The sequence below is a fragment of the Notolepis coatsorum genome (assembly GCF_963971535.1).
Source record: "Notolepis coatsorum genome assembly, chromosome: 9".
NCBI classification, from domain to species: domain Eukaryota; kingdom Metazoa; phylum Chordata; class Actinopteri; order Aulopiformes; family Paralepididae; genus Notolepis; species Notolepis coatsorum.
Window position 1 is genome coordinate 11,971,065 of NC_140173.1, and position 16,326 is coordinate 11,987,390.

General features: G+C 41.8%; 1 protein-coding gene across 1 annotated transcript in view; it reads left to right on the top strand.

The window, feature by feature from the left end:
• Positions 1 to 16,326, top strand: part of desi2 (desumoylating isopeptidase 2) — a gene marked incomplete at its 3' end in the record, with an annotated part of 75,944 nt that overhangs the window by 56,350 nt on the left and 3,268 nt on the right. The window contains exon 4 of the mRNA XM_084321001.1: positions 10,352 to 10,493. Within this exon, the coding sequence (XP_084177127.1) occupies positions 10,352 to 10,493 (142 nt within the window). The remainder of the gene's footprint in view (positions 1 to 10,351; positions 10,494 to 16,326) is intronic.

Below are 16,326 nucleotides of genomic sequence, written 5' to 3' on the forward strand. Positions count from 1 at the left end.
TGCGTTAGAAATTATAAGATAAGATATTCCTTTATTGATCTGGATATTATACATTATATATACTACACAGTTTGGTTTGACTCAGTAAATAAAAAAAGATTTAGCCTTAAACGTTCTGCTAATAGCAGCAGCCGTATCAGCAGTTAAACTGAGAGGGAGCAGATGAGAGACGCAGAGAACGGGTGGAGAGTCGTCGAGACAGTTTCACATTTCCATGCACTGTATTTGTATTTTTTCTCTCTTTCAAATGTGTATCAAACATATATGTGATATATTTATTTTGGCCTCTGATGGTGTGCATGGTGTAGCTTACCAACCTTGGGAAGTGAATGTTATATTAAATTATTGTTTTTGGTGTTTGGGATGGGTCGTCGACTTGTCGGACATGACACGAAAATTAAATTCACTCATTAATTCACACTGCATAGTAAGTAAGTAAGTAAGTAAGTAAGTATTTATAAAGCACCTTTCATACATGTCATGTAGCTCAAAGTGCTGTACACAAATATAGGCATATATAACGATAAAAGCAATAAAGTCACAGTGATCAGTTAAGATCAATGTTTAAAAAATAAATAAAATAATAATAATAATAATAATAATAATAATAATAATAATAATAATAATAATAATAATAATAATAATAATAATAATAATAATAATAACGTAAAAATGAAAATAACGTAAAAATGAAAACAGTCATTTGCTTACCAGTTTGGGAGAACAGGTCCGCACAAACATGTCCGCTCAGTAGCAACCGGAAGTGCACTAAACCAATGCACTTGTACGGTAGGTAGCAATGTTTAGCTCTTATAACGCTAGTGTAGTTACGTTTTTATCAGTGGTCAGAGTTGGGTCCACAGGACTTTTCCAAGTCCCATGGATCCATCAGTGGCCGTGTATTGTGTGCGTATGTACCCGTTCCCTCATGTGGTCAGTGGCCAGAGTTGGGTCCACAGGACTTATCCAAGCCCCATGGACCCATCAGTGGCCGCGTATTGTGTGCGTATGTACCCGTTCCCTCATCTAAAGAGTTGGGTCCACAAGACTTTTCCAAGCCTTACGGATCCATCAGTGGTCGTGTATTGTGTGCGTATGTACCCGTTCCTTCATCTAAAAAGTTGGGTCCACAAGGCTTATCCTAGCCTCATGGATCCATCAGGTTTTTCCAAGCCATAACTATTTGTAAGCTAGACTGTATAGGTATGTTTTTAATTTTCATTTAAAAATTTGTATGGAGCTGGCGTTTCTGATGTGTGTTGGTAGTGTGTTCCATAGTTTTGGGGCATAGTTGGCAAATGCCATACTTCCTATCCTCTTTTGGTTTCTGGGCGTGTCTAGTAAACCTGTAGTGGATGACCGTAGCGTTCTTGAGGGCAGATAACTAACTAGGGAATTTGCTATGTATTTTGGGCCTTGCTCATTAAGAGCTTTATATGTTAGGAAAAGGACCTTAAAATCAATTCTATGAGTTATTGGAAGCCAGTGCAGAGTGGCTAGGACTGGAGTGATATGTTCTCTTCTCCTTGTATGAGTTAGTAATCGAGCTGCAGAGTTTTGGATAAGCTGAAGCTTCCCAATGGTTGCTTTGGGAAGACCAGTGAACAGTGCATTACAATAGTCAAGCCGACTTGATACAAAAGCATGAATAAGTGTCTCTGCATCCTTTTTATTTACGAAAGGTCTTACTTTCGCTATGTTTCTTAGGTGGAAGAATGACGTTTTCATGGCCTTATTTATATGAGACTTAAAGGTCAGGTCTGAGTCCAAGATGACACCTAGGCTTGTAACCTCAGTCTTTACATAGGATGACAGACTCCCCAGGTTTTCACACAGCACTTCCCTTTTCGCTTTTGGGCCGATCAATAGGATTTCGGTCTTGCTTTCGTTTAATTTTAGGAAGTTATTGTTCATCCACTTGTTTATTGCTAACAGACAATTTGTAATGGACTGTATGGCTGTAGTGTTATTTGGTTCTGCGGAGATATATAGTTGTGTATCATCAGCATAACTATGGAAGCATACATTGTGGTCTCGAATGATGTCCCCGAGGGGCAGCATATATAGTGAGAAGAGTAATGGACCAAGGCAGCTTCCTTGTGCAACTCCAAAGCTGCTGTCATGTTCCTCGGATACATTGTCTTCAAGCTTAACATAGAACCTTCTCCCCTTAATGTATGTTATGAGCCAATTTAGTACATGATCGGAAAAGCCAACCAGTCTTTCAAGACGACTGATCAAGATATTATGGTCAATCGTATCGAACGCTGCACTAAGGTCCAATAGGACAAGAATTGAGACTTTGCCAGCATCGGAGTTTAGCCTGAGGTCGCTAACTATTTTAGTAAGGGCAGTTTCAGTGCTGTGATTTGTTCTGAAACCTGATTGTAATTCCTCCATGATGTTATTATCTTTGAGAAAGGAGTTTATTTGTACTGAGACTATCTTTTCTAATATCTTGCTGATAAATGGAAGGTTCGATATTGGCCTATAGCTTTTTAGTTCGTTTACATCTAAGTTTGTTTTCTTTAGTAGTGGTTTTACTACAGCCGTTTTAAATGCATCTGGAAAAGTGCCAGTAGTAAGCAAAGATTGGTACGTTTATACCTTTATATATTTATATTTACAGCATATATATATCCATGGCCGCCTAGTTATAGTTGAAAGTGGGGGTGCAAGATTATTAAGTGACAGGCAAGGGGTGGTTTGGAGGGGGTCTGGCAGATGTTTTTAAATTTAATGAACACCTGTACGTGCAATTTCCTGCAATATAGAGCCTTCAATCTTGACCAATAAAGCTGCTCTTTTCACTATAAAGCTCAGTTTACATTGCAGTATGATAGCCAATTACTATAATAATAATAATATATTAATATATATATATATATATATATATATACTGTATATTGATTTTTCGCTCTTTTATTTTTATTAAATCAATCTCCTTTCAAATAGGCCAAGTTTTTAATAAGAAAGGGAAAAAAGGGGGAGCTCCCGTAGCTCACCGCATATCTCGGCGCTATTTCTGCGTCGGGGAAAACCATGCTCGTCACGGATCTGGGGGACACGAGTTCGACTCCCGGACCCGCCGTATTTTCTCAGAATGTCTTCCCCTGCTCTACATCCCATTTCAACCTGTTTCTGTCGGTCATGCTTGACCAGAAAAGCGATAAACGCTAAAAAATAAAGTTTTAGAAAGGGAAAAAAGATAATTATACCATATATTGCCATTTTATTGTATGACAATTATCATGAGGCAAATATATAATAATTGTCACAGCCCTAGGCACAGGTGAAAATGTTGTGTGTATTGAGCCGTACTGTATACCCATTCTGCAATCTGTTATTGATTGATTAATAACTTTATTAACAGATTGCAGAATGGGTACAATACAGTACGGCTCAATACACACAATTGTTAAGGGGATGCAGACCAGAGAAAGACTTGTTTACATCAGGGTCCCCCATTTTCAATTCATAATGAATTGTAAGTAAGGGTGCAATTAACACCGTGCAATCCATTCTTTGTGGATCCCGCCCTTTAAGTCTTTGAGATATTAGGCTACTAGGGTTCTTACTTTGCGATTTGGTGTACTGAAAAATGCTCTGATGTCTGTATTCTTTATTTTTTTTGCGATGTTCTACCTGGTTGGCTGGATACACACACACACACACACACACACACACACACACACACACACACACACACACACACACACACACACACACACACACACACACACACACACACACACACACACACACACACACAGTGTGCAGGTTATTTACAGGAGATGGGCTTCTATCATATTATCTTCTATCATTCTATAATTCATTCTTCTTTTATTTTCATTTCGGGTATTGTACCTTAAGAGAATTGAAGGCTGGCATCTGTAAATGCAGATATAAGTACTTTATTCTTATTTTATTATCATTATTTTCTTTCCAATGAAATGAAAATCAGAAAATAAGTGGTATTTGGGGAGCTCCCGTAGCTCACCGCGTATCTCGGCGCTATTTCTGCGTCGGGGACAACCGTGCTCGTCACGGATCTGGGGTACACGAGTTCGATTCCCGGACCCGCCGTATTTTCTCAGAGTGTCTTCCCCTACTCTACATCCCATTCAACCTGTTTCTGTCGGTCATGCTTGACCAGAAAAGCGATAAACGCTAAAAAATAAAGTTTAAAAAAAAAGAAAAATAAGTGGTATTTGATGGAAAATATGAACGTCAATGCTGTTCTGTAAAAGTCTTGTTGAATGTAATGTTTTATGTTTTGTGTGGACCCCAGGAAGACTAGTTGTTGTCATGCAACAGCTAATGGGGATCCTAAAAAAACTCAAACTCTAATGGCCTTCGATCTACCAGGTAGCTAGCTTAGCTAGTCAAACACTGGTTGATGTTACTAGCTAGCTAGCAAACGTCAGCTAACAGCTAGCTAACATAAAGAGTGATTTGTAATTCAATGCAGCGAAAATGAAGAGAAGGTGATGATTATAAATGTATTGTATTGAGTGGTAGAAGTAAAAACATGTCTAACATATCCTTTGTTTGAACAACTTACTGGAAAAGTCTGCCACCAATGACAGACTCGGTGGCCTGTGATATTTACACTCAGCCTACCTGCAGCAGGCGCCACTGACTGCTGGGGGAGGGAGGGGCCGTGGGAGGCAGTTGATCAACTTGCTATTAACCCATTCTCCGCCATTGACGGATTAAGACGTCATTCCTCGCCATGCTTAATCTGCCAATGACGGATTACGCCGTCATCGAGATCAATATTTCAAATTTTCGTCATGGTATTCACATTTCACCCACGGAGTCATGACTGGTGCTGTAGATCTCCACTCAACTCTCCAGCGCTTCAATACCGCCACCTGGTGGCCGATCGGCGAGTTGCCAAACCGGAAGTGTGCCCGAATTGCTTGGTGTCGCCCCTATTCCGTCCGACACTCGCTATCGCTTGCGGGACTCCATCTGGACACACTGGATAATCGATCCGTTGCCATAACTCTATAAACAACATTATTTGGACGTATATAGTATTATACAACCTGGAAATGGAGCGCATAGATCAACATCCCATAATAGCGATCTTTTAGCTCCAGTATCATCCCCCATCGCTACGAGGAAGCTGCGGTGAGTTTCAGCGTTTTTGATTATTATTATCCATACAAACTGCTATGATCTATATATCACCCATACGACATGAATCATTTAACGTCGGTCATTGCATTATAAACGACCCCCCCCCCCCCCCCTCCGGTCACCAGCAGATGATGAGTCATGACGTTTAGGACCTTGTACAATTGAAATTTGTCAATCGCTATCTAACTGCATTTGATGATCTATATGCATGAATGGCTATAACTCACGTTCTATGAAATACTGCAGAAAACGATAAAAACATATTCATACTCTAGACCGTATTTTTGTATGAATGTGTGAATGAAAAAGTATAACGTTCCCACATACTGAACGATAGATAATTGATGTTGAATGGGCCATAGTAATGTCAATTTAGCAATACAATTTAAAAAGTTATAGCCCTGCAAAGTAGGTGAACATCTCCATAGACAATTAGAGCTGGCAGAGGATGGTATAAGAAGGGTACAATGCCTGGCAAAGAATGGGTTAAGTGGCATTGCATATTATTAATTTGATTGAAATTACGTAGTTATGTTTACAGTGATATATTGGGGAGGGACATATCATATTTTTCATATGATCAAAAAGTGGGGGTGAAAAGCACACGTTTGCTCCCCCAAGTTCAATTGTGGGGATGCACCTGCTCCGTTTGCTCCATTGCTCAGGCGCCCGTGTATATATCCATATATAGACATACATCCAGAGGAAGAAGCCTATTGGTTTTGATCCAGGACCGTTCCTCTGGATTAGTCAGTAACAGTTCACGTCGGACCGTTTAGCTCAACGGGTTAGTGCGCCTGCATGTGAATCCTGTCGTCCCAGGTTCAAATCTCTCGGTTGCATTTTTTTTTGTAACGTTCATTCATTTATCCACTCTGGTTGGATGGTGTATTGTGCTGTATAATGACAATACATTTGAATCGAATCTCATTTTGAAATCGCTACCTGTTGAGTGGATCACAACCATATGAACACGACAGTGGCGAAATGATTATGTGCCCTATATAAAACAGCTTCGGAGGTAGGCATTGCACGGTTTGCACCATGCTGATCCACTCAACAGGTAGCGATCTCAAGACAAGATCCAATTCAAATGTATTGTCATTATACAGCACAATACACCATCCAACCAGAGTGGATAAATGAATTAACGTTACAAAAAAAATAAAAGAGAGATTTGAACCTGGGACGACAAGATTTACATGCCCGTTTACTAACCCGTTGAGCTAAACGGTCCGACGTGAACTGTTACTGACTAATCCATTGTTTACACTTGTGCCAATTGCGCTTGTCGTCCAGTATTGGCATTAATAAATCAGATGCCATGCTAATATGTCATGTTCTACAGTAATAATAATAATAATAATCTTCATTTATATAGCACCTTTCATACACGGAGTGCAACTCAAAGTGCTTAACAGAGACACGTCTTCTTTAAACAAGTCAAGAAGAAAAAAACACAGTAAGTCAAGAAAAAACAAGAATACCATAAGGTCCATAAACTCAAAATAAATAATAAATGCATGCATGCATGCAACACTCCCAGACGTACCCCACGCGAAGGTAAGGAAAAACTCACTAAAACCTAACAATAGGAAAAAAATGCACCACAGGCAGTGTGGAGGAGAGAAACCTTAGAAGGGCCGTTCAAGGGGTGATCTCCCTTCTTAGATGTTGGTGATAGTAGTGTTGCATGTTGCATTAAAAAGAGGCGAACAGTTGGTAAGCATGCACCCATGTGTGTAGTGAAACACAGACGAGTGCATGCGATAGCAACTGAACATTTTGAAAAAATTAAATATAGAGCTGATAGTGATAACAACTGAACATTTGATAAGATTAAAGATAGAACTGATAGCGGCTCTAGTTGAGGCACAGGGGTGCGTCCTCCTGGGACGTTCCACACTCTGGTCATCACTCCGAGACAGCCAAAGACAGGGAGACAGGGGGCGACGCATATATGAATTAAGCATATTTTGTGAATACAATAGAACAGTCAGTTTTGAGGAGTTGCCTCCCTGTAGGTGAGTGACACTGCTGGCCCGATGAGACTGACCGTGCAGCATGTCAGGGACAGAGAGTACAGATATGAGAGCCCTTCTGTACGTTCTGAGGGGTTGTTTCTATGTAGGTGAGTGACAGTGCTGGCTTGGGAAACCCGACCGCGCAGCATGTCAAAGTCACAGAAACTAATTAAAACATTTTAAAATTGGGATTTTAAAATCAGCTAAAAGCAAGAGTATAAAAATAGGTCTTGAGCTGTGCTTTAAAGCTCTGTCCACAGAGGCTGCCTGTTTTATATGTAGTGGGAGATTATTCCACGCCGTCGGCCCATAGAAACAAAAAGCTGCTTCGCCATATTTTTTTTTATGTTTCATTGTAGGCACTTCAAGCAGGTCCGCACTAGAGGCGGTTTGGAACATATCTATGTAAGCAGTCGCAGAGATAGGACGGTGCCAGACCATTAAGAGCTTTAAAAACAAGCAAGAGAATTTTGTAATCAATCCTAAAGACAACCGGGAGCCAATGCAGTGAAGCTAAAACTGGAGTAATATGTTCCCTCATCTTAGTTCTAGTTAAAATTCTGGCTGCCGAATTTTGGACAAGTTGTAATCTGTCAGTTGTTTTCTTTGGAAGGCCAGAATAAAGTGCATTTCAATAATCAAGCCGAGAGAAAACAAAAGCGTGGATTAGCGTTTTTGCATCATCCAGGGACACATAGGCTCTAATTCGTGCAATATTTCTAAGATGAAAGAAGGCAATCTTCGTGACATGATTAATGTGTGTATTAAAATTCTATTCAGAATCAATAATAACCCCCAGGTTCTTTACTGCAGTGTTATTTTCTACATTCGGGTTACCCAGTCTACTTTTTATCAGTTCTCTCTGCTCACTAGACCCCACTATGAGAACTTCTGTCTTATCCTCATTTAGCTTGAGAAAATTCTCACTCATCCAGCCTTTTATGCCGGACAAACAGGTCAACAGCGGGTCTAGAGCACAGGGCTCGTCTGGAGCTACGGAGAGGTAAAGCTGGGTATCATCAGCATATAAATGGAAGTTAACTCTATGATTGGTAATAAGTCCACCCAGCGGCAGTATATACAGGGAGAACAATAAAGGGCCAAGAATGGATCCCTGCGGGATACCAGAACAGATGGTGTGTTTGTCGGAATCATAATTAGCTAGATTGACAGAGTAGCTTCTACCTGTTAAGTAGGAATAAAACCAGGACAAGGCCGTGCCAGACAGACCTATCCAGTACTCGAGACGGTGCATTAGAATTGTGTGGTCAATTGTGTCAAACGCAGCCGTTAAATCTAGGAGTAGGAGAACGGATAACTCTTTATTGTCCGCAGACACCCTAAGGTCGTTAATTACCTTTACAAGTGCTGTCTCAGTGCTATGGCCCCTCCGGAAACCAGATTGGAATTTGTTATGGACCCTATTTTTCTGTAAAAACGCATCCAGTTGATAAAAGAATTTCTTTTCTAAGACCTTGCCCAGAAAAGGGAGATTAGAGATAGGTCTATAATTACTCAACACAGAGGGATCAAGGTTGTGTTTCTAAGGGCCTAACTACAGCCATTTTTAGTGAGTCTGGAAAGACGCCTGATTTGAGAGAGCTGTTTACAATTTTAAGGATATCTCCAATCACACTGTCTAAAACCTCTTTGAGGAAGGGGGTGGGAATGGCATCCAAAGAACAGGAGGATGATGACATTTGCGATATGGTTTTGCGGAGTTCCTCTTCATCAATTGCACAGAACGATGTTAGACTTACCCTGGAGCGATTTATCCTGTTGCATATAGCACCACTAGCGGCATTTGTAGTTTGAGAGTTTGTGCTAGGAGCATCACTCATAATACTAGCGCGAATGTTAAGAATTTTATTATCAAAAAAGGATGCAAACTCATTACACTTATCTTTAGTGGCAGCGAGCGACTGCTTGTAGGACTGGGGGGGATTTAAAAGATGTTCAATGGTGGAAAATAAAACTCTGGCATTTGTCTTATTCTCATTAATAATGCCTGAGAAATACGTCTGTCTTGCCAAATGCATGGCTTTGTTGTAGGCAACCGTAGATTGCTTTAAAGACTGTGTAGGTGGACAGTGAGCTTGGTCTTTCTCCAAACTCGCTCCACTCCATGACATTCCCTCTTAAGTGAACGCATTTGTTCGGTGATCCAGGGTGTTATTCTGACTTACTACTATGATACCCATTAAAACAAGTCATTCGAATAATAGAAGCCTACTTTGCTGGAATGATTCATTTCAAACGTATACAGTGTGTGTGTGTGCTTTTGTGTGTGCGCTCGCGCGTTGAGGCTCGCTAAGCCTTTCTCCACGCATTATTTTTACCCCCGCCTGAGTAACGCCCCCGTTGATGACGGAGACGGTGGAATGTTGGTTCTGCTTAAATGGGTGTAAACGCGGGCTGGTTCGCCAGAGAGCACCAAGGTTCAGAGGCTCCAGAACGGAGCTGGAGCTTGAACCTGAGCCCTGGCGGTGTGAAAGGGCTATCTGTGTCTCTGTGTCTCTGTCTGTGTCTCTGTGTCTCTGTCTCTCTGTGTCTCTGTCTCCCTGTCTCTCTGTGTCTCTGTCTCTCTGTGTCTCTCTCTCTCTGTCTCTCTGTGTCTCTGTCTCTCTGTCTCTGTGTCTCTGTCTCTCTGTCTCTCTCTGTCTCTCTGTCTCTCTGTGTCTCTCTCTCTCTGTGTCTCTGTGTCTCTGTCTCTGTGTCTCTGTCTCTCTGTGTCTCTGTCTCTCTGTCTCTCTGTCTCTCTGTGTCTCTGTCTCTCTGTGTCTCTGTCTCTCTGTGTCTCTGTGTCTCTGTCTCTCTGTCTCTCTGTGTCTCTCTCTCTCTGTCTCTCTGTCTCTGTGTCTCTCTCTCTGTCTCTCTGTGTCTCTGTCTCTCTCTCTCTCTGTGTCTCTGTCTCTCTGTCTCTGTGTCTCTGTGTCTCTGTCTGTCTCTCTGTGTCTCTGTCTCTCTGTGTCTCTGTGTCTCTGTGTCTCTGTGTCTCTGTCTCTGTGTCTCTGTGTCTCTGTGTCTCTGTCTGTCTCTCTGTGTCTCTGTCTCTCTGTCTCTCTGTCTCTCTGTCTCTCTGTGTCTGTCCCCCAGAGAGGCCATAGTGCTGGGCAGCACAGACTTTAAAGCTGTCTCTCTGTCTCTCTGTCTCTCTGTCTCTGTTTCTGTCCCCCCAGAGAGGCCATAGTGCTGGGCAGCACAGACTTCACGGAGGAGGACGTGGAGAGGATCGTGGAGGAGATGGGGAAGGAGTACAAGGGCAACGCCTACCACCTCATGCACAAGAACTGCAACCACTACTCCTCCACCCTGTCAGAGGTGAGACACACACACACACACACACACACACACACACACACACACACACACACACACACACACACACACACACACACAGGAAGATGATATAATAACAGAGAGGAAGATGATATAAGAACAGAGAGGAAGATGATATAAGAACAGAGAGGAAGATGATATAAGAACAGAGAGAAAGATGATATAAGAACAGAGAGAAAGATGATATAAGAACAGAGAAAGATGATATAAGAACAGAGAGGAAGATGATATAAGAACAGAGAGAAAGATGATATAAGAACAGAGAGAAAGATGATATAATAACAGAGAGAAAGATGATATAATAACTAGGGATGGGTACCGAATTCTGTACTTTTGAGGTACCGAACCGAAACACGCCGGTATCCGAGTATCGATTCAAGTGAGATACCAAATTTTTATTTTTTTTATTTTCATGTCAACGTTCACACGCACAATATATGCTTACTGTAACTGAGGGGTTACAAAACCCTGACTGTATTAAAGATTGTGATAGATTAAACCACTGCTAGTTATGTACTTTAATTACTGGCCAGACAGTACATCAAATATAGATGGTGAACACCCACAAGAACACGGCATTGACAAAGAAATAGTATTTGAGGGTAATTTATTATTATTAGGCAACGTTAGGTTACAGAATGAGAATTAGGGTCGCGCTTGTATGGCGAAGAATATACGTAAAGTCAGTCAAGAGCATGAGTCACTAAGAATAGCAGGAATCCTACGATGGGTCTAAGTTGACACCACCTGTCGTATAGTAGCAGCTATATAGGGCAACACTGGTACCGACTGAGACAATGGGTTCCCTCCGGGGTGTAAGGCCTGGAGGGTAGAGGAATGTTCGGGTACTCCGTCTGATTCAATGAGGAATAAAGAGACTCCAGGTACAGGAGTCGGTCCTTGTAAACTCCCTTGATCAGCAGCAAAGTAATAATTGTAATCCAGATGCTCGACAGCATTGATGACAGCTAGCCAGCCCCGTCCACGAGGCAGGCCCGAGTTGTAATCCTCACGAGGTTGAATCCCAAACGATAGTGGAAATCAACGATGCTCTTCTCCGGATACCACGTTCCAAATCAATATAATCCAACCAGGAATGGTTCTGCAATCGCCGACGCCGATTCTCCTGTGTACATGTCCAACGGTTCTCCGCCTAGGACTCCTCGGGTGTGGGCGACGTATTTAGGCCACACAGCCTGGTTAAGTACACTAGCTAAAGACACGACGAACCGCTGGGTAATGTTACACACGAAAGAACTGTGGCCGCACGATATACAATAAATGAACGACTATTTACTTCACATTAGATTAAGTCGAACTCAACGTTACTTCATTAAACTCTGACACTTTTACCATTCTATTCGCACGCGGTTCTCAATGCTCTGTTAGACGCAAGGTTGCTCACTTCACTGCACGTTGACTCGTGGTGAAGGTGGGTAAGGTACTGAACGTAACTGAATTGAACTAAGCGACTAAGCACGGTGTGCGCACCTTGCGCTGTATTTATACTTAAGTGAATATCTAGTCCCAACCTCAGTCCTTGTCTGGTATCACTACGCTGACTCCGGGCATGTTCTGACATGCCTGCAGTTGTCTTTGAACTTGCCGTTGGAGGCCTGCGCGCTGGCGCCTGGGGGCGCTGTCCAATAGGAGAGCGAATATTACTCTGGTTTGAACGCAGGTAAAGGGATATTCTGTGTATATATATAAATAATATACAAAGTATATCAAACAATAAAGGTAGATTCTCAGTTTAATCTGGCCCTTCACAACACTTACCTAGGATTTGATTTGATTCAACAACAAAGCAGTCGGAGCAATCGCAAGCCAAAAACTGTCGAAATTGTAGTTATTTGAAGTTTGAATTTTTTTTTTACGACTGAGGTAGGTAAATTAAATTTCTTGAGACTAAAGTACAGAAAAAAGGTACCGTTGGGTACCGGTATCGATTCACAGGTACCGGTACCGTATCGGTTCAAATGTGAAAGGTACCCATCCCTAATAATAACAGAGAAGAAGATGATATAAGAACAGAGAAGAAGATGATATAAGAACAGAGAGAAAGATGATATAAGAACAGAGAAGAAGATGATATAAGAACAGAGAGAAAGATGATATAAGAACAGAGAGGAAGATGATAATAATAACAGAGAGGAAGATGATATAATAACAGAGAGGAAGATGATATAAGAACAGAGAGGAAGGTGATATAAGAACAGAGAGGAAGATGATATAATAACAGAGAGGAAGATGATATAATAACAGAGAAGAAGATGATATAAGAACAGAGAGAAAGATGATATAAGAACAGAGAAGAAGATGATATAAGAACAGAGAGAAAGATGATATAAGAACAGAGAGGAATATGATATAATAACGGAGAGAAGAACAGAGGAGGAGGAAGGAGGAGGAGGTGGGATGTCTCCAGAGGAGAGAGAGACACAGAAAGAAGAGAGAACCTGTATCTGCTCTAAAGTACACACCGGCCGCATCCTGCTAGGTGGCAGTATCGCCCACCCTTTGACACCTTTTTTCACACCGGGTGTTACACTTAAATCCCTCCGGGCGCTGAATTTAGACGGAGCCGAGTAAATCACTTGATCCGACCACTTCGAAACGCATCTAGCACACTCAATCCATAAACTGTGCCAAATTATGTCTGGGACCAGATGGACATCGATACTGGAAATCGCGTATTGGAATATTCTTTTTGGAATAACCCCGATCAAAGGTAAGGACTATCTGACGTCAATTCCACCTTGATCCTACAATGATTTCATATCGATCCAGCTGATCAGCGTGTGTGGTGTTCAAAACGAATGCAGTTACTGGCGATCAAAGTATCAAAAAACTACCCCCCCCCCCCTTTCATGCATTCATGATGAAACATAATACCTATTATATACATTTGATTTGGAAGTAGTAGCGTGCCCAGGCAAGAAACGCCAACGAGAGAGAGAGATCTCTTGGTAATGAGTAGGGAGTATTGGTTAGCATCTGGTAGTGAGACCAGGATTAGACTACTGTGATACAAGCCTAGACATGCTGGACCAGCTGTCACACACATGCACGCACACACACATAGACTTGCAAACAATCACACCCACAGATAAAACATGCACACACACATTGATCGCAATGCACACACACACACACACACACACACAGAAAGACTCAGGAAGACTCAGGCTGGAAACAAAGCTGGAAGCTTTCCATGGGAATTAAAGGGAATATATGGGAATTACCGGGAATAAAATTGAAATATAGGGGTTATTTGCACAGGCTGTGTTTACCAGGTCATGTGCAGATAGAAACATAAGCCTTTTACCAGATCATAAGCAGACATAATTGCAAACCCTTCTAATCAACAATTTAGTAATGAGTTGAACTTTAATTAAATGTGTTGACTTTGTACATTGTGTTGGAGTGGAACAATTTAGTAATGAGTTGAACTTTAATTAAATGTGTTGACTTTGTACATTGTGTTGGAGTGGGTCTACACATTGTGTAGTAGGTACTGTGCAGGCAGAGGGTTGGAATTCTATCAAATTCCCATTAAATGGACGCTGGCAATTACTTGTACATGTGATGGATGAGTGAACTCAACTGTGTATTGAATTTAATTCAATTCAATTCAAAATGTGGATATTTTAATTGAATCATGTCACAAGACCTAGTATTGCCTTACTGTGTGTATTTCACCCAAAAATAAGTTTACATATTTTTATCTTTTATTTTTAATTGGGCAAAGTTTCCCAAATGCCCTTCACACACACACACACGCACGCACGCACGCACGCACGCACGCACACACACACACACACACACACACACACACACACACACACACACACACACACACGCGCGCGCGCACACACACACACACACACACACACACACACACACACACACACACACACACACACACACACACACACACACACACACACACACACACACACACTTACATACAGAAAAAAACAGGTGTGTGTATGCATGCACATGCATTATGCAGACCGATATAAAGATGCATTATTGTCACACAAGCAGACATAAACAGACAAACAAACACAAAGGCATGCATGCATATTCAAACAGGTTACCTTTGGGAAGTGATGTTGCCTTAAGCCTCTGTTTGATCGCGTGTGTGTGTGTGTGTGCGTGTGTGTGTGTGTGCGTGCGTGTGTGTGCGCTGTGCGTGTGTGTGCGCGCTGTGTGTGCGTGTGTGTGTGGAAGATCAAGGCTGTCTTCGATGTTAATCCTCCTGTCCCATTGAAAGTCAAGTTTGATCAGGACAGCACATTTACCAGGACACAATGGAGGGGGGGGGGGCTATTGTCAAGATGCATTAAAAATCTTAGCTTCAGTACAATGAAAGTCCTTCAATCACATCCCATATTTTTTTCATGTAGAAGGTATGTTGATGTAACATTACCCCAAATGTTTGAACTTCTATTTTAATTTCAAACGTTTATTTAAACTCGAAAGGCTTATAAAATCACACAGCATATACAATCATGACAATAAGACAACAAGACGAGGCAAAAGTAAGGATCTGTCAGGTAACTGTCAATAATTTTGAAGAGCTCATCAGCTGTCGCTCTGTTTTTGACATATTTGCAAAACAGCAGATCTTCACTCAGTGACTGGGAATTTACAAAGCGAACATAGGAAATAAGCAAACAGTCTTTATTGCTGTCAGTCTTTGACAAGCAGGGGTGCAGTCGTAATATGGGCGAAGGCCAAACGCCCGTGCACGCGCGCGCGTGCACGCGCATACATGTTCCCTCGGTTGCGCACAGAACAGATGATATCCTTCCAGTCGGGAGATCAAGCAACCCCCCCCCCCACCTACAGGGCTTGTATTTGGTTGTCGGTATCCTATTATTATGCAAAGTCTAGGTGATAAGTGCCGGCGGCCGGGGTATACGGCCCGACGAGTCATTTGGCACTTATCACCTAGACTTTGCATAATAATAGGATGCGCGCACTTCGGCCTCAGTGACGAAGCCCAAACGTCGTTTGACCGCGTATGCCCAGCACTGCACCCCTGTTGACAAGGCAACACGCATGTCATCCTCAAGGCTCAACTTGGCCCTATATTTTGTTTTCAGAGCTGTCATGGATGAAAAGCCAGCTTCACACAGATATGTGGTGCTGAATGATATCAACCCCTTAACTGCTGCATCATGAGATACTTGGTACTCAGCACCACACTCTGAAACTAGCTCTCCAGGTGGTATCAGATGAGATTTCAATGAGTTCTTCCAAGAGTTTGGATGGAGATGTGTCAGGAAGCTTTGTCTCAATGTTGTCTGTAAAGTTTTTTTTTATCGAGAGTAACTTGGTGATCCTTTTCTGTGTTTTATTAAATAATGATTTTCAGATTTTGAGAAATGGTCAAACTTATCCAAATATGGTATTTTCATGGAGAACAGTGCAGCTGCAACAGATAGCACTTTAGTGATAATTTTCTGTAATAATTTTTTTAATTTTCTTTTTTAATTTTTTTTTTACTCTCAAGGCCCCCCCTGTCATGCCTCTGCGCCCCCCCTGGGACAGTAGAGCGGTTGTCTGGTAATCACAAGGTTCTTTGTTTGATTCCCGCTCCTCCCGGCAGCGTGTCGATGTGTCCTTGAGCAAAACACTTAACTCCTAATTGCTCCTGATGAGCAGGTTGGCACCTTGCATGGTCGCCTCCGCCGTCGGTGTGAGAATGTGTGAACAAAATTGTGAAGCGCTTTGGAATAAAAAACGCTATATAAATGCACCATTTACCATTTAGTAGCGATAGTAGTAGCAGTAACATTGACCA